Raw genomic sequence first — 20,868 nt, 5'->3', positions numbered from 1 at the left:
TAAACAAACATTCTCAGTGATAAAGTCCCTGCTGCTGTCAGACTACACAACAAACTGAGCTAAAAACAAAGCACTTCAATCACTTTTTGGTCACTTTAACCACCATTTTAAAATACTTGTATATTCTGTCTGTATATATAATAGTGCTATTGTTGATTATTTGTACTGTTTTATTACTGTTTTACTGTTTACTTATATTAATAACGTGTTTCTTATTTCACTACTATCTCTTGCTGCTGTAATCCTGCAATTTCCCCACTGCGGGACTAATTAAGGATTATCTTATTTTATTTGAACAAATCCAGATACAGATCCTCTCTCACTGACAATCACTAGTCAGCTGTGCTTTACGTATCCACCTCAGACATTCAATCTAACTTCAGTGCACTCGTTCAAGCCCAACACAGAATAGATTTCTCGCACTGAACTAAAAAACTGAAAATGAGATAATTCGACTACAAACAATAATGATAAAAGTAAAAATGTTGCAGAAACATAATCTCTATCAGTGTTTTACTATTATATCGATATCATAACATTATTCCTGTTGCAGAGCTTGTTTTAACTCCTTTATACACGGTTGTTCAGTTTGGGTATTTCAGAAGTGTTTGAAAGATTGTAATGTTCAAAGTAATTAGTGACTAAAGCTGCCACACAAATGTAGTGGAGTAAAAAATACAATATTTCCCTCTGATATGTCGTGAAGTGCAAGTACAAAGTTAAAGAAAATAGAAAAATACTCAAGTAAAGTAACTTGAATTTGTACTTAAGTACAATACATAAGTAAATATATTTAGTTACATTCCACCACTGATCATAACATTTACTCTTAACACTCGCAGCTTATCAAAACCATACAATGTACTGCTTTTTATAAAGAGGTGGAATAATATTGAGTAGGATTGAGTTCAGTCTATTGGCCCTCGACAACAGTCCCTGTTTCTCATGTGGCCCCTTGGGAAAAAATAATTGCCCACCCCGTTCTAAAGAGATGACGTTTGATTCAGGCTTTTGCCGGGACTACTATGTCAGCCTTTGGGGTCCGTTTACGACAGACAACCAACGCCGCTCGTTATCGTTAGCATTTGTTAGCTAACATGCATTTTGCGCTGATCTGACCGGTGACTGAGGGGTCACTTTAAGGTGGAGGTGCCTAAAACCAGACTGCATTGACCTTCTTCGTGATTTGTTTGAGTAGATGTACTGAAGGTGGAGAATCTCAGCGTGAATTGAAGATGTGGAGCTCAGGCCGCCGTGTCCTTCAGGACCTGTTCAGCCAGCCGGCTGTCAGGAGCTTCTCTCTGACTCCCTCTCAGGTCAGTGTCTCTGCACGCCGTCACTACAGTGAATAACTACTCAGTGGCTCTGCACGTAAACAACATAATTCATAATCTGCTGTAGTTTGAAAAAGGAGTACTTTTATGACGCGTATCGTTACTAAACAGCGTCCAGTAATTTGCAGGTAACGTTCAGTGTTGTTTGAAAAAAATTGTGTTAGTCCTACTGGTGAGACTACATATATGGAGTCTCAAGTTATTAGGTCTGCACCTAAAGGTTATTTGCATGATCAATTCAAATTATATGTTTTTTATTTCATCTTTTTGTCTATAAAACGTCATCTAGCTTCTCAGAACTTTTGTTTTTAATTCACTTGTTTCAGACCAACAGTCCAAAATTCTGAGATATTCAATTAAAAATGTCAGAAAAGGGAGACAAGCAGCCATTTATAACATTTCAGAACCTGCTACCAAAGAATATTTGAAATAATTTTCTTGAATAAATTATATGAATTAGTTAATTATCATACATTGGTGTTTGATTTTCTGCTCCTCAATTTATCTGCTCATCCTTTTTGAGATTTAAAAACAAGTTGGAAACTTATTAACATTGGTGTTTAGCTGAAGCTAAAGAATTACATCTAAAGGTGCCCATTAAACTGCACCTGTCATTGCAATAAGTACTGTATTTTAAAAATGGCCTGTAGACTATCAGTTGGTGGTGAGTATAACTGGGGCCACCTTCATTAACCTCCTCATTACAGTGTTCTGCTGGAGAGCCATAAGAAAACAAATCCACACTATTAGCATAAAGTCAGGTTTTTGTGACAAGACATGACGGCGGACGTTAAAAGTTTGTTTCCAACAGAACACAGTTGTGGTGGAGCGCTGGTGGCAGGTGCCCTTATCTAAAGTAGGCAGTCCGCCGAGGCTTCACCCCCGTAGACACCGAATCTACAAGTTGGTTGAAGACACCAAATTTGCTCCCAAGGAGAAGATGGAGCTCATCCTCACTCAGACAGTACCCAGTGAGTATCGACGAATACAACACTCCTCATAAGACCAATGAAACGCGTTACATTAATTAACTAACTTTGGTGTCTTTTCTTACAGAGTTTGGTGGGCGAGGAGAAACTGTGTTTGTGAAAAAGTCTGTCGGCAGAAATAAGCTGCTGGCCCAAGGCCTCGCTGTGTATCCATCGCCGGAGAACAAACAGATATTTGCCGAGGAGTTAAGGGTGTGTGCTCCATTTAATACTCTTACTTATTTCCCCACACATTAGATAGCAATGTATAGATATTAATGATTCATTTTCCAAACAGCTTCTGCGTGAAGGGACGCCAGAGGAAAGAATCCAAACACGCACTGGACAATTGGTGAGTCATCTCAAAGTATTTCATTGTTTCCAGATTTTCTTCACTACTCGGGTCCTCTATGCTGGTCACATTATTTAAGAGAGGAAAGGCACAGAACAGCTGTCAGTTTTTAAACAAAGGTTTCCTGATATATATATATATATATATATATATATATATATATATGTATGTATGTATGTGTTTTACAGACAGTGGACCTCCTGAAACGCTCCAAGTTACAGATAAACAAGATGCCTGTGGATGAATTCAAGGTCAATAAGGAGGTCGTCTGCAGACAGTTTCAGAAGAAGGTATGGCCGTCTCTGTCTTCTCAGTCTTGTTTTATCCCGTTTGACATTAAGTAGCGCTTCTGCTGAACATGCATGTCATTGTTTTATTGACCTAAATTAACCTTTTCCTCAGCTCGGAGTTGTGATTCCACCTCATGTATTGAGTCTCCCTTTTGAGTCAGTCAAGGACTTGGGGGACTACTGGTGTGAAGTTACGGTAAGAAACGTTCTTCTTCAGTGCATCACGTACATGATTTTATCATCAAACGTTTGAAGCAAGTGCAGCTCTAGCTATAGATGCCTTTTTCGTAGTTGGTAGAAATTGATTCCAGCCAGCTAGACTTTAAAGGGTCAAATACGCTTTTCTTTTACATATTGGGCACTGTATGTTGCAATAAAAGAACACATTTAGATATTCTTGCAACAGTCACATATAAGACGTACTAACATTTTCTGTTGAGAATGACCTTGATGCTTAACTTTTTGTTAATATTTCTCCACCAAGAGCTCGTCTCCATGAACCACAAACCTGACTAAACAGGAGCAGGCTACGGCAGTTATTCTACTACAGAACCAGAATGCTTATTCTTCATATTTTTCGTCCTCCAGGTTAATGGATTGGACATAGTTCGCGTCCCTATTTCCCTGGTGCCGTATGAGGACCCGTCTGCTGATCATCAGCGGCAGCTGAAAGCACAAATGCAGCAGGCGGCTGCAGATATCTCAGAACCTGCTGAGGAGGAGGAAGCTGCTGTGGTTGCTGTTTCTGCCGCTGCAGAGGAAGCTAAAGCGGGTAAAGACTCTGTGAGTCAAGTCAGCGGAGCTGCGGAAGAGGAAACGTCAGCGAGTACACAGACGAGTCAAGACACAACGGCACCACCAAGTGACGGCTCGAAAAAAGATTAAAGGACTCCAAATGAAGATGTGCGTAGAACTACAATGAATAATGTTTACTTATAATACACATTATACATGAATCAAAACGGTTGTCTGCGTCATTAATTGTGTCATTAGTTAAATGTAAGTGAAGTACTTTGTATTACTTGTGAACCCTAAACGGTAATTTGATAAAGTGATCTTACCGTATATAATACCTGCATCACTGTGATACCGCACCCAACCAAACCACCCAGTTACACTCAGAGGAATGGAGCCAGAAAAGGAAAAAGATTTATTCTTTCAATTTTAACTGCACAACACGCATAACAAAAGTATCGGGTAAAGAAAAACAAGAAATATTTTTTCCCAGCAATGCCATCAAACATGAACCGAGTATGCTTTGTGAAACCTGCTGACGTCAATGTCTTTTTTTTTGTTGTCTTCGGAAAGACAGACATTTCGATAAACCAAGGAGAGCATGAATGTCTGCTTAGTTTTATTAAAATGTTCTTTCATCCAAACACCCTTTGCACTGTCCAATAGGTGTCACGGAAGAAAAGAGAAAAAAAAGCTTGAACTCTCATATTTATATTCCTGTCTCAAAGATAATGTGAGGATGTGTGTTCAGACCGTGTTTGTGTGTAAATGTGCTCCGACACAGGCTCTACCGGTGGTATATGTATTGAAGCTATGAAGTATGGAAGCGATCGATATTCCTGGACTGCTGGTATGTTTCTGCCAAATGTAAGTTTTGAGGCAGATCAGGTTGTGCATGTTGGTGCAGTAATGGTAGAAAACTACAGACCTGCCGCCATCACACCGACAGTTTACACATGAAGCTTTCTACTAAATCCATTTGTAATGAAATATAGTTTGTATAGAAGCAACCTGGATCATGAGTTTACATTCCTACTCTATTTTCCACTTGCAAATCAAATACAGTATTGATGCAGGGTAGATTACTCATTGCTTTGCTAAAGGAGGAAACAAATAAAGCCAGATGAAACGTTATTGCTTCAGTGAAAATCTATTTAAAAGGCTTCTATGCAGCATGGGAAAGAACAATCTGTACATCCAATCCAAGAGAAAAAGCATAAATCTGAGATCCTCCAAAACGGGTGATTGGCAGTATTTTTGTCTCACCACCTTGAACAGTTCATAGCAGTTTCCCTTCACAAAAGTCTTCAGTGTGTTTGAAACATTCTGGTTCACTGGCAGACGACAAACCACATGCACAGATTAATTTAAACAGCAGCGTCTTCATCTGACTGGAGCCTCCTCATTTGCCTTAAAATAAAACAACTTGGACATTAATGCGATTGCTATTTAGAGTAGCGTGAAGAGGCTAAATGTGTTGCCTGTCACACACTCCTAAAGACTCGTCATAGGGATTTAGCAGAAACTCACTAAATCTCTTCAGATGCAGCCGGTTAAAACTGAGATAAAAGGTCCAGTTTTAGAGAACTAGCTGGAGGTGAAATGCATGTTTGGTTCTCTGGCGAATGATGCAGGTATGCTAGTTCACAACTCGGCTTAGTTTTCAACACAAGAACATGAGGTGAATTACAAATTAGGGATGAAATGACAGTGACAGACATGGGCAACTTTACATCCTTACTTTAATGAGTCTTTGTGAGCAACTGCAGCATTTGTATTCCAACATCTTCATTCGTTATTACAAAAATATGTAATGTGTCACATCTTTATATCTCCTCCGGTTCATTTCTCATCATCGAAAACAACGTACTACTTACATTTGTGCAACTGCCAGAGAACCAAACCTGTGTTGTGGAGGCGTTTGTATTTATCACTAAACGGGTCGTTCGTAAATGTTCACCGCATGAACAGGAAACAAACTCCCAAAGGAAAAAAACATTTATAATAGACACTTGAGGGTCACATTACATCATCTCTGCCACTAACTGGCCTTACAAACACTGTTGTATTGTCATTTCTAGGTATAGAGTCTATATTTACTGTAAATTACTGTGAAAGGAAGGTTAACGACAGCGGCTGGATTTTCCGTACAAAAGTAACACCGTATGAAACCGTTGAGCAAAGGAGCTACTCAATAATAACATTTCATCACAAATACAGGAGGGAAAATTCTGTATTACGGTGTATAGTTTCTCCCCAAACACCACTTTTCCACAAGTGTGTGGGGAAATCTGGAAAAGCTCTATTCTACGTTCTGATGCAGGGTTTCCTCTTGCCACCAAGAGTCCACAGTATGACATTTAGAAACCGTATTTGGCCTGTGTCTGTCGGCGGGTTAGCTTGTTATCTGCCCAGCTGTTCTTCAGCTCCAACTCGCGTTCCTTTGCCTGTGAAAGAAGAAAATTAAGTGAACATATATATGTCATTAGAAGCCAAAAGTAGAAAAAAAAAAAAGAGTACACATATAAATATGTGCTCTGAATACCAACCAGCTTAACACTTTGAATAAATCCTTAACCTGTGCACTTATCACAACTTTGAATACCATCTGGGGCGTGTAAAACTGAAACAACACTCAACATGATCGCATAGCCAAATACTTTCAATGTTTAACAGAAAGCGACAAAGTAAAGAGTAGTTTGGCAACTTTTTGGAGCTTGTTTGAATGTCTTGTGTAGGCCTGTCTTTGTAGCTTACTGTATGAACCACAGGTGTACAATAGTCAACACAATGCTTGATGTGCGCTTTGTAGAAACAAGCATGGCAGCCAACAAATTGGAGTTGAATGTGTGCAGACATGTTACACACTCTTGGTATGTTGGTACTCTCAGCCTGCTCTGTTTCACCGTCACAACCAACTGAAAAATTTCAAATTTGGCCAAGTCCGCCTAACTAGAAGCGCTTGCATTAGCTACAATATATTCCGTTTGCCTTAACTCTGAATCCCTTCTCCCCCTTGAAGCCTGTTTTGGACTCAGAAGAACTCGAATGCAGTATTTCACGGTCTGTGCAGCACTCACCTGGTGAATGAGATATGTTATCTGATGCTTGCGTCGCTGTTGTCCTGTAGGCAGTTCTTTATTTTTCTGCAAAAATTAAACAAAAAAGGGAGAGCAAAGTAGATGATACATTAAGTTGAAAGGTGGTGCAGTACATGTGATGTAGTACATGTGTTGTAGTACACATTTCTCAGAGCAATCAGGGCATTTTATGCTGTTTGACCCGCATTACAGCCCCTATACGCATCAAGCCCATCTGCATGGTTTAGCTTGGTATGAACCTCAAGACTTGTATGACTAAAATCTTTTATTTTTTTGTGAATGTTCGTTCGTTAGAGAAGTCCACATATGTCTGTTGGATCCTGCTGTGAAATATTTCTTTAGGTCCCATCATGACAAACGTTTTATGGCAGGAGGGCTTAAGGTGTTCCCAATCTCAACTTTTCCAAAAATAAACGACTGAACATGAACCTCAGCTCAACACCCAACACCATCAGACCCCACAGATCCAGTCAGGTCACCTTGCTGAAGGACTGACGGGTCTGCTTCTCCTCCGTCATGCTCTTGGCCAACCACTGCTGGTTGCCACTTAGCTGGTCGTCTCCTTTGATCTCTAGGAACTTGACCTCCTCTTTGCCCCTGTTCCGTTTTCCTTGCAGCCGCATGAACTAAAGCACAGGATGAAATAGCTCAAGTCAATAAAACAACTAATGCAGCTGCAAAATTACCAAGAATGAACCTACTTATAAAGTATGGAAATGTAAAGCAAAAACAAATACAGATGAAAGCAGCAGCAGTCTTACCGCTTCCTCGTCAAACATGGCAGAGCTGCCGGGCTCTTCAGTCTCTGCCGATCCGGTTTCAGGATCTTGGAAGTATGGGTCATTATAGTATCCCTGTCAGAGGAGAACATTTTCGGGATGTCACTTAAACTCTGGTTTATAACACTTTAATGATTATAGTTGATCACAGAACTGGTCTCATTTCTTGATTTTTTTTCGGTGGGGCTCTGGCCAGCCCTCAATCCCCCAATCAGAATCTAAAGCCATTTGACTGGTGTTTATATACAGTATGAGGTACTTTATGAGTCATGATTACCTGAGGGGGAGCTTCAGGGCCTTCCATGGCCTGTTGATACGGATATTGACCTGCCCAAGGACCAGCTCCCTCTTGGTTCCCCCCAAAATCGAGTGGGGCATCCGACTGACCCATCTCATCTGCAGGGGCAAGTGCAAGTGCAAGAGGTTCTGCAGGGGCTCCTGGCTCAGGGTCTGCGCTTGGGGCGACTGCAGGGGGAGGCGGGGAGCTCTCGCCCAGAGAAAAGTAGTTCTGTGGAGTTATGTCCTCCTCGTTATCCTGGTCGTCGGTGGCTATTTGTCGAGCCACCTGCAGGGCGGCTGACTTTGCCGCAGCTTTGATAGCAGAGGGAGATGCACTAGAACCGAGCAGACCCTGAGCGGGCTTTCCAGGCTTTTGTCCTTTTGGTTCTTGGCGCTTGGTGAGTGTGTGAGGAATCAGGAATCTGTCCATCGACTTCACTGACATGTTTCTGGGTTGTGGCAGAAGGGAAGAAAGGCCTGAACCCTGGAAGAGGCAAGAAATGTGGATGAAACCAGGCAATGCGAGTTCAGGGAATGCCAGCTACATCCTTGTAGTTTGATGCAGTTTGTACACAACAGAAAGGCATTAAATAACATATGTATGTCATTGGTTCCCTCTATTTCGGGTGTATTTTTAAGCTCCTTAAAGAAGTGGAAATGTTGCAAAGAATATCAGAGACGCAAAAGAGTCAAATCTGAGCTGGCTGGTGTACTGTTCACGGCTGTGTAAAAAAAAAAAAACTAGTGTTCAGCGTGCAACACTGGGGCTTTTTTTTAGGTCACAGATAAGCTTTTTATCACATGCACAATCCCATAATGTGACAACAAGAAGGTCATGTATGACAGCTGGATTATTCCTGTAGTATCTGTGATATAGAGATGAGGTAGCTCCTGTTGGGTCTTTTCTGTTTCAATGGAAATTCATTTAAAAACAGGCTTGAGTGTTACTTAAACCGTTATAAATCAACGTAACTGTGGTACGAACAATTCAGGTGACGGAAATGTAACAGCATAGGGTATGACATTGTTACCTGAGGCTGTTGTAGTTTCTTCTTTGCTGGTTCATCATCATCATCGTCAGAGTCTGACTATAGACAAAAACAAAACAGGTTATGAATTACAGCCTGGTTGCATCCCACATGAGCTACAACGTGTGAAAGCAAACGTTTTGACCCAACACTCACGTCCCGTCTCTGGATCTGTGGTACAGTGATCTTGACAGGCTCTGTTCGCTTCCTCGGCTTAGGCAGACTAGAAAATAATCCTCCTTTAGATGACTGCGGCTCTACAGTCCGGTCATCCGTGCTGTCCCCCAGTGAACGGCTCGCTTTTATCTCCTTTCTCGGCCCCCCGTTTCCTACTGTCGATCCAGTCTTTTTAGGAGCAGGCAGCATCGAGAAGAGCCCTTTGCTCTCCGGTGCGGCAGACGTGGAGGTTTCCTCGGAGTCACTCTCGCCACTGCTGCCATATGCAACTAAAGACATGTTGGCTGACAATATTAATGGATAGTATTCTGCAGGAACTCTTGGTCATGGATAACCACTTTCCCCTGGGGTCGGTCTCAGGAAGCCGTACTTTCCGACGAACTAACTTCTATTAAAAAATGTACGATAATCGTATATACATGTAACTACAGAATATATCAAATAAGTCCCGGTGGAGCTGTAGAGTGGAGAACACACATCAGGCTGGAAGAGGGCCGCGCAGTGAGCACACTAAACGAAAGCTCTGCTCCAACTCAACCACGAAGCTAACGCTAGCTAGGCCGCTGCAGCAGACGGCCTCAGAGAGCTGGCCTCTTTCCGGCTTGGTCAAACTAAACTCGTCTCAGATCTCGTAGTGCTCATAATATGACATCGGTCGAGGCAGCAGCTGTGATTGACAGCACAAAAGCGGAGCTTTTTTTAGTCCCTAGACTCCATCAAAACATTCGCCTCCATCATTCATGATTGAAGAAACGGCCACTGCGCAGCTTTCTTTTTCTTCTTCTTCTATTTCTGTTAGTTGGTAAACAACTCCAGGACATTGACGCCCCCGGAGGACCGAGTGTGTATGCACATCAATTTATAAGCAACAGCTTACTGAATCCATAAAACATGACAAATCCGACTAATTAAAAAACATATTTTTGATTTCTGGTCAAACCTTTATCAGGGTGGTGAGGGGTGTGTCCTCAATAGTTTTTAAAACATGTTTCAAAAAACAATCATGGACACAGCCCTGGTCTGCAACTGAATTGCCTTGTTTAGCTTGCATTAAAAATCAAAAACAGGCTGATCTCTCCTTATTGTCTTCAATGTTCAAATAAATAAATCAAGGTCGGCAAATAAATGGTTTTGAGTAGTGTGCAACAACTTGACGGGCCTGCACAGAGCCTTGATGTCAACCCAGCAAACACCTTTAGGATGAATTGGGCCAGAGACAGCGAGCCAGGTTATGTGGCCTAAACTCAGTGGCCAACCTCACCAATCCCTGCAGCCATGTCCTACAAAATGTAACTGTCCCAAAATCAGAGGAGTGAATGATGTTAAAGCAGTGTATTAATGCCCATGGTTTTGAATTGAGGTGTCCAATAATCAAATTTTGGTCTAATGTCTACATACTTTTGTCTAATTTAAAATGGACGAAAATTGGTATTGAAGCACTTTTTGTGACAGAAGGCTGTTGCATGTTAGATGATGCATGGTAGTGGCAAACTTAGTTGATAATGGAATTATCTGTATGTGTTGGTAATTTGGAGAAAGGCTCAGTAACGGTCTTGTACTAATATTATTAAAAAAACGTGTTAAAAAATATGCACCACTAAAGCACAATATTAACTGACATGACAAGACATGAAGGTTTTAGATAGGCACTATCTCAAAGAGGGTCTTTGTTTCAAAATTGTATTTCAATACCTCATTCAGTTTTGTGCTTATGTTGCACATGTATACATGTAGGCTATGTGTATATTTAAATTACAGCACATTTTTGCCCTGGTGGTATTCCAGCATAGAAAAAAACTACACAATCCACAGAGATTGCTCACTTTGGGCCTCCATGCAGATTAATCCAGCCATGTACATTGACCTGGTCCGTTTATTGTTGGTTAATTGAAGTAAATGCCTTAAAATAATAGTATATTTGTATGTGAATGTATATCTCATTCAAGCAATCGTCCAACAAATGTCTAGGGGACGTTTTTTTTTACATTTTATTGATCGCTTTCACAAAATGAGTGGCGTTATCTTTGTGTATGAAGTATACACCTCCATCGTGCACGAGGGGCGCTGCTGTGCAGATTGGGGGCGCGTCTGCGGGCGGGTTTCAATTTCAAACCCAAACTGTCCGAGGGACGAGCCAGTGGATTTGTAGGATAACGATAAAACCAAATCGTTAGCGCGGTTACCCGGAGTGTACCGCAATTCAAACACACACCGGACCGGTGTCGTTATCTCCAGCCGTGATTACAGTCCACAGAATCCGCGGAGAGAAAAAAAAACCGAGTAGGCTCCTTTCTTCGCTCCAGTTTTTCCGCGCCTGGTTGGTATTTGGATGAGAAACCGACGCTGGGCTTGTTTTGCAGCAGGTGTTGACCAACCCGGACCCTGTGCCACAATACGACTAGCGCTACACACCTGCGCTACTGTGGTTCAACTCCTATAAGGTTATCTGACGCTGCAAGGCATCTCCTGCAAGAACCATGCCGAGGTCCAACAGGCAACGGGAATACAAGCCCGGAGATCTTGTGTTCGCTAAAATGAAGGGGTATCCACAGTGGCCTGCGAGGGTAAGAAGCACCAGTCGTTATCTGCCTCGTTTCCATCTCACGGTTCGGTATCAACCCCGGTCCTTCTGACCGCCTGTTCTCACCACTTGTTTACCTGCAGGGCCTAACTGTAGTTACCGTTAGCTACCATGAGTTAGCATAGCTCGGTGTAGCGTGAGCTAACGTTGCCCAGCATCCACACTGCGAGCCGCACGCCGCCATCGTTAGTTAACTGTCGGCTAGGTGTTTGTGTGAGTCATCAGACAGACACCCCGTTACCTCGCTCGGCCAACTAAACGTGAATGTTGCCGCTAGCTGCTCTCTTCTCACGCGCCGCTGTCGTGTCCCCGGGGCCTCGTGATGCTAACATTAGGGTAACTACGAGCTATCCGCCAGAAAGAGCCTTTGGGTGACGTTAACAGAAGATCGGCTACAAGTTAACGACCATGACACGCTACAAGTTCACGTCTGTCCGGTAGCAAACGTTGTGCTATTTTAGGACACTAATGCGGAATCCACGTTGGGATTTATCTGAGCTACATCTGAGCTAAATAAGTTGTTTTCCTTAATAACTGTTGCGTTACAGACTACACGTGGCTACTTGTGTCACCATATGCTTTGATCCTTTGTAAACATGGCCGCCTGCAACAAATAAGTTAAACGTTTCCTCCATTACGGTAACATTAGTTTCAGACCATAATGTAATGTCTACCAGGTCGATAAACACGCCAACATTTCAGTCAATGTTTATTATTCAGTATGGCAGACAATGTGAACTGTTATGTTCTCACAGCTTTTATAAATACAGTTATGCATATGACGTAACTAAGTAAGAAAAACAATACTTAGAGCGCCACTTAGTACACATGAATAGTTAAGTTAGTGTCAGTATTGATATGTGCCTCTTCCCTCCCTTTTCTCAGTCTTATCAGCCTTGTCCCTTGTCAGCAGGTCACAGGTCCTGCCCCACCTATGCAGGTTCAGTGGCTCTATCTGGGAATGCCCAAAACGCCTGTCTGGCAGTTTGCAAACGGACATCCTGTGCCTATGTTCGGCCATGCTCTTTTAAAAACACAAATACATACATATTGGCAGAGTGGTTGAGCCAAACAGTGCATCTCAAGGATGTTGAGAAGAGAACTGAGCATCAAGTGCAATGCCCCTGTTCCTTAATTGGCTCATAAGAGTTAAATTAGAGAGTATTTTTACTGTAACTCGTCAGACTTGGGTGAGCATTTACCATAACCCCTACTGTCGGAACTGTTCATTTATTTCTAGTGACAGAAAAAGGTAAATATTCAATCAATTGTTAATTCATCTATCAAAAGAAAATTACAAATATTTTGTGGTTCAATCTTATCAAACATAAAGATTTCCTGCTATTTATTTTAGTCAGTGTAAATGATGTAGTTATTGTATTAAATGTAGCTTTTAAACTTGTAACATTGTTCAGAATACTAATGGCAGTCATCAGTTTGACAGCATTGGTCCTGTGTTTGTCACGTCGATTTTCAAATCTACTTGTCTTGATTTGTGTTCTTCATTACGATTTTCCCGAAGAGTTGTGTTGCTTTTTTTCATCAGCCTAGTCTCAATAAACTGTTGTAAGCTTTTCTTTCTTAATTCACAGATTGACGAGTTACCTGAAGGAGCCGTGAAGTCCCCATCCAACAAATACCAGGTGTTCTTTTTTGGCACACATGAGACGTGAGTAATGTGTGTCAGTGCTGTCAGTCTAAATGATGGCAAAGACATTAATAATTTAAGAAAATGAAAACAAACATCCCTGAAGAACTTATTTCTTCTAGAACATTTTTTTAAAATCTGTGTTTCTGTTTAGTAGCATTACAATAATCATGTAATGCAATTTAAACACTCAGTCAGTTGTCAAAATATATTTCCAGATTAATTTCTGTTAAATCATAATTGGCTAATCATTTATCACTAAAACACTATAGGAATTTAGTAGAATGTGTTTATCCAAATGTTAAAATATTCACAGCTACTTTATATGGCATAACACCATCTCTGCCATTTACAAATTTGGAATGGATGTGCGTCAGTGGATCGGTGTACACATTTAGAAAAGTAGTTGTGTTTGACCTCCACAGAGCATTCCTAGGGGCCAAGGATCTGTGTCCATACGATGAGAATAAGGAGAAGTTTGGGAAAGCTAACAAGAGGAAAGGCTTCGCTGAGGGACTCTGGGAGATTGAGAACAACCCCACCGTCACACACGGCGACGAGGTGTGTGTATTTCTAGGATAGAGGCCACGTGTGTTTTATTGTACTGTGAGTAATGTACATTGTGTTTATGCTCCCCATGTAATATCACATTTAGGTAATTGTGTTTGTTGTAATTCAAGAAAGCCAAAAGTGGCAGCAGATCCTATTTCGGCAAACTCTGTACATAATGTATCTCACTGCCTCTTTACACACTCGTTGGCCCTTGAGGGTGAAACTATAAAGGGTCAAAAGAAGGAAACCTGCTGGATATTAACTGGAAAAAGATGACCTCAAGATGCAAGCACACAGATGAAAACTAAGACAAGAAATCTTGAGATGCTTTTCTACGAAGCAACACAACTAGCCATGCGTGGAGTGGAAAGCACAAAACCTCTAGTCAATGCAACACGTTTCCATATAAATTCTAATTTCTGTAAGAACCATGGGAAATCATTTTCAGCACAAAATACACTCCACGCTTTACCCCCTATTGAAGAACGTAAAAGAACTGCACTAATCCAAGACATTGAGACTTTGGTGTCGGCTCTTGTGGGTCAAACCCCAGACTTTGACTATTTCCTTTGAACTTTAAATCTCGGCCTGTAGTCATCGAAGAAGGACAACGCGGCAGGAGCAGGTGACACAGGAAGTTTGGAGAAAGCAGATGCCGAGGGCAGCAGTGACGAGGATGAAGGGGCCCTCGTCATCGACGAAAAGAATGAGAGGGGAGGAGCTAAACGAAAAGCGGAAGAATCCACAGAGGTGAGCTTTGAATCTGTCAATTGTACCCAGTTTATGTCGAGAGCTTCATATTCGGTTCAAAGTTGAGCTTTCTGTGTCTCTGACTCTTCGGCAAACCTTTCGGCAGGCATCACCCAAGCGGCCGAAGGATACAGAGGCAGAAGGGGATTCTAAAGTGGACCGCAACAAGTCTAATGCAGAGACCAAGCTCAACGATGTAGCTGAACCCAAGGCAACTGCTCTCTCCTCACAGAGCGAGTCGAAAGCAGAGGGCCAGGAAAAGGCTCCAGCGGGAACCCAGCTAACAGCAGATAAGGTGAGACACATCAGGACTTATGTGGGCTTGGTGTACATATTCTACATTATATAAGAACACGTAAAGACCATGCAAAAGATATGCGATTATGTTTATGTTCCATGTGAGAGACATTACATGTATTAATTCCTCATTATTCTTCCTGCAGCCGGTGAAGGACAGCGCTTAACGTCCACTCTCAGAAGAAAACCAAGAACCTTTGACGCTTTTCTCTGGAATTTAAGCACCAACATGTTTACCAGCTGGATGCCAGATTTCAGCTGTTTAATTAATAGAAGAATTTTAAAAACCTGTGTTTGTATTGAGAGACAAACAAATCCTCATTTGCCATTTTTGGGGTATCATATATCCCAAAAACCAAAAGTTTGCTAATCTGATTTCAAACAATTGAACTGAGCCCTTTAAGGCTCGTTTATAAATGGGATTTTGGTGTGTATATATTTTTTATTTCTAAGTGCAATTACATAATTACAAAGACTGAATGCTAGGTGTCAAAAACATTGTTCAGTTCAGAGGGAATAAACACTGAAATATATAGAAAATAAAAACGGAGAACAGTTAAACCATAAAAAAAAAAGATAAATACTCTCATCTGGTGGTTTTAAAACGTAGATATTGTACAGGAATAAGAAAACATTTTCACCCATGCTCTCAGCTTTAGTTCATAAAATAATTTTATTACTTCCCATTTATTTGACCTAGCTTTCCAGCGTCATCATAAATCATATATTCAGTCATTGGATACATGACGAGTTGCACTTTCAAAATTATTTTTTCCCCTGCCATTGTCGAGTTCACTGTATGATGTGTTTTTTTGTTGCTTTGGTGTCGTGAATGCTTCATTTGCAGGTGACCAAATTTACGTCATTCATTTCACCCGGTTGGATATTTAAAGTCCATTTGAGAAGAACTATTGTAGGATGAAACACTCTGGAACTCTTCTGTAAATGTCTTCAGCTGATGATGGTTGAAAACAGAAAGACATTCCTGAATGTTGTCGCGTCGGTGCTCGGGCTCGACACTTTGCCGTTGGTGGAGCTGTGGCGTTGGTCGGGGTAAAAGTTATGTTACCACCTTTTCTGGAGAAATTATCTGGCAAAACTTTCAAATCCACAAACTCAAATCTCAATTTCAAGCTATCGTCGATGCAAACATATAATCTGTACAATTTGTGATTTTTACTACAGAGAGAACCATCTGTAAAACTTTGTTTTCTGAACTTTTGGTTTCCTACCTTAACTGGAATATGAGTCTGTTTTACTTTAATGGTCTTATTATTTTGGCTGTGAAACAAAGTTGTGATGTTCTGAAGATGTGTTTTATTTTAACATTTGTTTAGACATGTTCAAAATGTGGTGTTTGTTATTTTCTTGGTAATTTTTAAGGTTCAAGTGGTTTTTGTAATGCTTGGCCTGCTCACCGTGTTACTTGGATGTCGTTGTCATCGCTTTAGATTTTCTTCCTGTATTTGGCAACATGAGCCCACAGGTGACCAACTCATAAGGGAAATCTCAACCTTTACCTCACCTCAACCCAGTGATAATGACCCTGGCTGTTGTGCCTAAAACGGCTTCTGCCCACCTAAAAAAATACCACTGATTTCTAACAATACAATAGTGTAAGTGACCCACTCATGTCTGGACTTAATTCCAGGGGTATGATTTGGCATCAAGGTGTAATTCTTGGTTAAGCTTTATCATTTATTTCCGGAAGCTGTCATTCATCTTAATCTGCTGCTTAGTTTCGTGTTGTAGTTGCCAGTCCATTTAATAAACATGTTGATTACAAAAAGAAAATGTTTTCTGTCTTGTTTATTTGCAGTAAATCCTTGATAATTGCAGATGATCCCTTTTCTCTTTCTGGAAATCACCTCACAATCAGACCTTAGTTGAGTTCTTCTGAACCAACAGGATGAATTACTTTGTTTGAATATAAACTCTTTACAGGTGGAGACATGAATTCACTTTTATCCGTGGGGGCTCCCAACATGAAATAAGGGCAGATTTCAACAGCCAACCAATCCAACTAAGATTTTACAGATGAATGAACTATAATGGTGAATACACTGAGTTTTGTAATTCGTTTCCCTCAAGATATTTTAAACAAAACTTGCAAATGAGTGTGCCGGTTTTCTTTTTTAATCGTAATATATTTCCATTTTACAGCAAAGAAAGAGAAAAATAGATAATAATTATGACATTTACTTGTATAGATACATTTTTTTTGCAATTCTGTATGAATACAAAATATTGAAGGAAGAGAGTAACCATGGGTACTCTTTGTATACCCCATTCAAATTAAATTAGTTATAAAAATGAATCTGCTTTTACATTAATTAATTACAAATAAACTGACATCTTAAACATATTGTGATCATAATGTTGCACGTAACACATCGCAGTTGCAATTTGAAAGAAAATGATCATTGAATGATTCTGTCAAACAGTTATTAACAGTAATTGTAATCAACACACAGGCAATTGTCAATTAATCACAGATTATACAAACGAAATGAGACAAGTTGCAATTTATGAAGAAGTATGTAATTTAAATGATGTGGTGAGAATGATTCAACATTTTTGATTTTATTTATAGAATTTTCTGAGTGTTATATTAAATCCTACATTCATACCAGCCAGCCTGACATCACTGACTTTTTTTCAAGGCACCAAACCTAAGATATTCTGAGGAAAGAACAGGACAGTGTTTTTTTTTTTAAAGATAATCATTTAGTAATCAGATTGGCTTAGTTCTGTACTATGAAACTCTTGTGAAACCTGAGCCAAAACAATTGTAAAATACTGCAATATCTTCAATTAACTCCAAAAGTAAATTCTGCTCTCCAACAGCAGCTACATTGTTTGCGCATGCGTACAGTCTGGTCTTTCCCTCCTGTCCACCAGGAGGCGCTACCTGCTATTGGCAGTGTTGGTCAGTGCTGCTCGGCTGCTACATGTGACATTGACATCAACAGAGGGTAAGATCTCTCTACATGTTATGATACTTTACTCATTTTTGTTGTTGTTGTAACAACGGTTTGACAAGATAGCTAACAGTCTTATTTGACGTTAGTGCGTATTGTAACACAACGTTAGCTCGAGCTTCTCCGAAAGCTAACATTAGCATAGCTTGTGTGGAGAGTCGTGACGTATAGGGAGACTGATGTACTCACTTTGAATAACTGGCTCCCTGCAGCACAATGAGGCTGACGGCTCTCCTGATGATGGCAGCCCGGGTGGTTGTGCCCAAAGACTATCGCTTCGGCACCAACAGGCCGTGGACAGCGGCCGCTAAGAGGCTGAATCCTGCGGGGAAGAAGAGGAGGAAGGTGTTTGTGGAGCCGCTAGCAGCAGAGGACTGGTCTGTGCTCAGAGGGGACATGGTGAGCAGCTACTGTCCATTCCCACGTCTTTCTTGAGCAAATTGTCAGTTGCAAGTCCTTAAAATAAAAATAAATATCCAAAGGCCTGGGAAGTGGCCAGTGCTGATGTGGGATTTTACCAGATCAAAACACAATACTTTAATGTGTTTGCCTTTTTATATTTCATGTCTCAAGATGATCATGTCTCATTTAAGTGAAGTCCAGATCAAAGTATTATGTTCTGACTTTTGTGGCTTTTTTTTAGAAAGTCTAGAGTCTACAGGTCTGGGAACTTTTGTAACTCAGAACCAGGGAAATGGGACAAGACACCAGTTGCAATGCACGATCCGTGTATAAACACTAGTACAACACCATACCGTAGTGTTGTTTTTAAGGAAGCTACGAGCCACAACAATAGATTACATCTTAACTAAGGGAACTATTTTGTTCAGACGAGTGAGCACAAAATGTAAATTTCTAAGCTCTCGCTTGTTTATGTGTACATTAACTTTTAAATGCAGAGAGAATTGTCATAAAAAGTAATGTCATAAATAATTCATGGAGGATTACTCCAATAAAATAGATGCTTACATTATTTGTCCAAACTTGGATTGACAAAACTGACTGGCAAATGTAATAAGAGAACATTCGTACACCATCGACTCAAGTATCTGCTTTTCATTCGGTTCTCAGGTCCAGATTCTCACAGGGAAGGACGCAGGGAAGACAGGGAAAGTGATCCAAGTCTTCCGACACAGAAACTGGGTTATGCTGGAGGGCCTGAACACAGTAAGAGACTACTGTAATCTTTGAGACGATAAACAGTTGGCACTTGCCAGAATGCTTACGCTTCAGTGTACATTTAAACAATTTCGGATACAGAGATGACCTGTCAATTTTCCCAAAAAGTTAATGGTTAAGTTTACAAGTTAGTTAGCATTGTCACACACTGCATATTTATTATTTCGCTCCACCAGATGGAGGCAGATGTCTAGTAAAACTTCAGACTGAAACAGGCTGACAAAGTGTGCTATGAGAAGCCATTTGACCACAACCTGTTTGGTTTTGAGAGTTGGAACTGTTGTTTTCTGTTTTAGCATCACAGGTATATTGGAAGAACTAGGGATTACCGAGGGACGTACATTGCCAGTGAGGCTCCCATCCTTCTCCGCGATGTTGCACTCATTGACCCCTCGGACAGGTACAGTAAACCTTGATCCACTGCAAGATTAAGATTGTGGCTCTGCATGTTCACACCGACCACAGGACCTTAACGATAGCTGGCCTGCAGATTAGCATGCAAAATGAGCTGTAATCCTTTTTCTAGACGGTCTGTCAATCTTTAAACTGCTTTTAGGATATAAAAGAATAGTCCAGCGTTATTTACAGTAGATAAATACAAATTATCTTTGGTTTCACAGCCGATTTAATTATGACATGCTGATATTGCTCTTCCAGGAAGCCCACTGATGTGCAGTGGAAATTCACAGAGGAGGGGGATAGAGTCCGAGTGTCGCTCAGGACGGGTCGAATCATCCCGAAACCTGTTGTGGAGCGACGAGATGGCATCGTGGCACAGCAGTGGAAAGGTGAGCGTGTGTGTGTTTATTGGAGGGGGATTCTTTTCAGTAGGAGGTTTATTCCACGTGTAGCTAAAAGTCAGCACATAACACTTTTTCCACCATCTTCAGACTTCTAAAAATAGGTGTCTGAGTGATCTAGTTGAACTGCTTTATAGCGGCAGAAACGTGGACCCTTTAGAGATGCCCAACAACCTCCCAACTTAATTGTACTCCCTAAATGTGAGGGTATCTTTTCAAATGAGCTAGTTTGCTTAGTGTGTCGTCCAACCAAATATCTGAAGGCACTCTAAGGCAAAGTTTACAGGTGCCTGCTCAGATTTTTACCTTTTTATTCTTATGCTTCTCAAGCTGTATGCATTTTTGCTTTCTGCTATTACAGATGGTCCGAAAGACACCAGTCCAGATGACACACTCGAAAAAACCTATGTACCGTCTCTAAAAACCCTGGAGGAGGAAGTAATGGAGAAGATGGGCATCCAGGAGAACAGAAGGAACAAACGCTCCTACTGGTACTAACCAGAGAAATCAGAGACACTCGGGGATCATTGTCCTCTCCAGTTTTCACAAGGACTCTGAAAGTCACCATGTTTTGGTGTGGAGTCGAACAGAATGAAATGTTAAAAAGAGACTCTGACGACGACATGAGTAAGGCACATGGATGGTAAAATACTGGTGCAACATGCATATTATAAAGGAAATGACAGCTTTGCAAACATTTGAGGTGGTGAAACAGACCTGCCACTTAAATGTTTCCTGATTTAGTTTCAACTGTTCTCTATTAAGAGCGGTATCAGAGTTTGAATTGTGAATAAATGTTGGACGTAATCTAATAGCTTTTATTCTTCTGTATACTGGAGGTTCACTTCATGTTTCAGTAGAGGTACCGGATATTCTCAAACAACAATAGTATTAAATCACATGGTTTCCACGATTTATCAGCATCGACATTTGGGAAGAGAAAATCCAATTGAGCTAATTCTCCCCAACCAGTCGAATACAAAGATATTTATTGAGCAGGAATGAAACATTATTAATGAGATGAGAAGCTGTCGAGG

At 40.8% G+C, this 20,868-nt stretch overlaps 4 protein-coding genes across 4 annotated transcripts; 3 read left to right on the top strand and 1 right to left on the bottom strand.

The window, feature by feature from the left end:
* The first annotated feature begins 1,190 nt into the window (after positions 1-1,190).
* mrpl9 (mitochondrial ribosomal protein L9) lies at positions 1,191-4,002 on the top strand. Its single transcript, XM_079232082.1, has 7 exons — positions 1,191-1,316; positions 2,146-2,305; positions 2,391-2,515; positions 2,601-2,654; positions 2,843-2,944; positions 3,057-3,140; positions 3,533-4,002. The coding sequence occupies exons 1-7, from the start codon at positions 1,236-1,238 to the stop codon at positions 3,827-3,829; spliced, it is 903 nt and encodes a 300-aa protein (XP_079088208.1). The 5' UTR covers positions 1,191-1,235; the 3' UTR covers positions 3,830-4,002.
* On the bottom strand, positions 3,998-9,423 carry prcc (proline rich mitotic checkpoint control factor). The gene is made up of 7 exons (XM_079232081.1): positions 9,023-9,423; positions 8,870-8,926; positions 7,837-8,322; positions 7,542-7,634; positions 7,260-7,406; positions 6,760-6,825; positions 3,998-6,126 (listed from the first exon to the last, which is right to left on the bottom strand). The coding sequence occupies exons 1-7, from the start codon at positions 9,320-9,322 to the stop codon at positions 6,040-6,042; spliced, it is 1,236 nt and encodes a 411-aa protein (XP_079088207.1). The 5' UTR covers positions 9,323-9,423; the 3' UTR covers positions 3,998-6,039.
* Positions 9,424-11,496: 2,073 nt separating this feature from the next.
* LOC306749051 (hepatoma-derived growth factor-like) lies at positions 11,497-16,650 on the top strand. The gene is made up of 6 exons (XM_079232296.1): positions 11,497-11,607; positions 13,217-13,293; positions 13,698-13,833; positions 14,419-14,574; positions 14,681-14,869; positions 15,018-16,650. Exons 1-6 carry the CDS (start codon positions 11,521-11,523, stop codon positions 15,036-15,038), a joined length of 666 nt encoding a protein of 221 aa, XP_079088422.1. The 5' UTR covers positions 11,497-11,520; the 3' UTR covers positions 15,039-16,650.
* Positions 16,651-17,797: 1,147 nt separating this feature from the next.
* Positions 17,798-20,631, top strand: mrpl24 (mitochondrial ribosomal protein L24). The gene is made up of 6 exons (XM_079232398.1): positions 17,798-17,846; positions 18,065-18,251; positions 18,924-19,019; positions 19,328-19,431; positions 19,689-19,819; positions 20,193-20,631. The coding sequence occupies exons 2-6, from the start codon at positions 18,069-18,071 to the stop codon at positions 20,327-20,329; spliced, it is 651 nt and encodes a 216-aa protein (XP_079088524.1). The 5' UTR covers positions 17,798-17,846; positions 18,065-18,068; the 3' UTR covers positions 20,330-20,631.
* Positions 20,632-20,868: the final 237 nt, after the last annotated feature.

Source organism: Taurulus bubalis, assembly GCF_910589615.1.
Source record: "Taurulus bubalis genome assembly, chromosome: 16".
Classification (NCBI taxonomy): Eukaryota; Metazoa; Chordata; class Actinopteri; order Perciformes; family Cottidae; genus Taurulus; species Taurulus bubalis.
This window is presented reverse-complemented; position numbering and strand designations above follow the sequence as displayed.

Excerpts from the sequence above, each read along its gene's own strand:
- LOC306749051 (XM_079232296.1), top strand. The coding sequence starts at position 11,521 with ATGCCGAGGTCCAACAGGCAACGGGAATACAAGCCCGGAGATCTTGTG. Across the intron at positions 14,575-14,680 it reads AAGCGGAAGAATCCACAGAG|GCATCACCCAAGCGGCCGAA; the intron begins GTGAGCTTTGAA and ends ACCTTTCGGCAG. Across the intron at positions 14,870-15,017 it reads CCCAGCTAACAGCAGATAAG|CCGGTGAAGGACAGCGCTTA; the intron begins GTGAGACACATC and ends TTCTTCCTGCAG.
- mrpl9 (XM_079232082.1), top strand. The coding sequence starts at position 1,236 with ATGTGGAGCTCAGGCCGCCGTGTCCTTCAGGACCTGTTCAGCCAGCCG. Across the intron at positions 1,317-2,145 it reads TCTCTCTGACTCCCTCTCAG|AACACAGTTGTGGTGGAGCG; the intron begins GTCAGTGTCTCT and ends TGTTTCCAACAG. Across the intron at positions 3,141-3,532 it reads ACTACTGGTGTGAAGTTACG|GTTAATGGATTGGACATAGT; the intron begins GTAAGAAACGTT and ends TTCGTCCTCCAG.
- prcc (XM_079232081.1), bottom strand. The coding sequence starts at position 9,322 with ATGTCTTTAGTTGCATATGGCAGCAGTGGCGAGAGTGACTCCGAGGAA. Across the intron at positions 7,407-7,541 it reads CCATGTTTGACGAGGAAGCG|TTCATGCGGCTGCAAGGAAA; the intron begins GTAAGACTGCTG and ends CCTGTGCTTTAG. Across the intron at positions 6,826-7,259 it reads CCCGTCAGTCCTTCAGCAAG|AAAAATAAAGAACTGCCTAC; the intron begins GTGACCTGACTG and ends TAATTTTTGCAG.
- mrpl24 (XM_079232398.1), top strand. The coding sequence starts at position 18,069 with ATGAGGCTGACGGCTCTCCTGATGATGGCAGCCCGGGTGGTTGTGCCC. Across the intron at positions 18,252-18,923 it reads CTGTGCTCAGAGGGGACATG|GTCCAGATTCTCACAGGGAA; the intron begins GTGAGCAGCTAC and ends TTCGGTTCTCAG. Across the intron at positions 19,020-19,327 it reads TGCTGGAGGGCCTGAACACA|CATCACAGGTATATTGGAAG; the intron begins GTAAGAGACTAC and ends TTTCTGTTTTAG.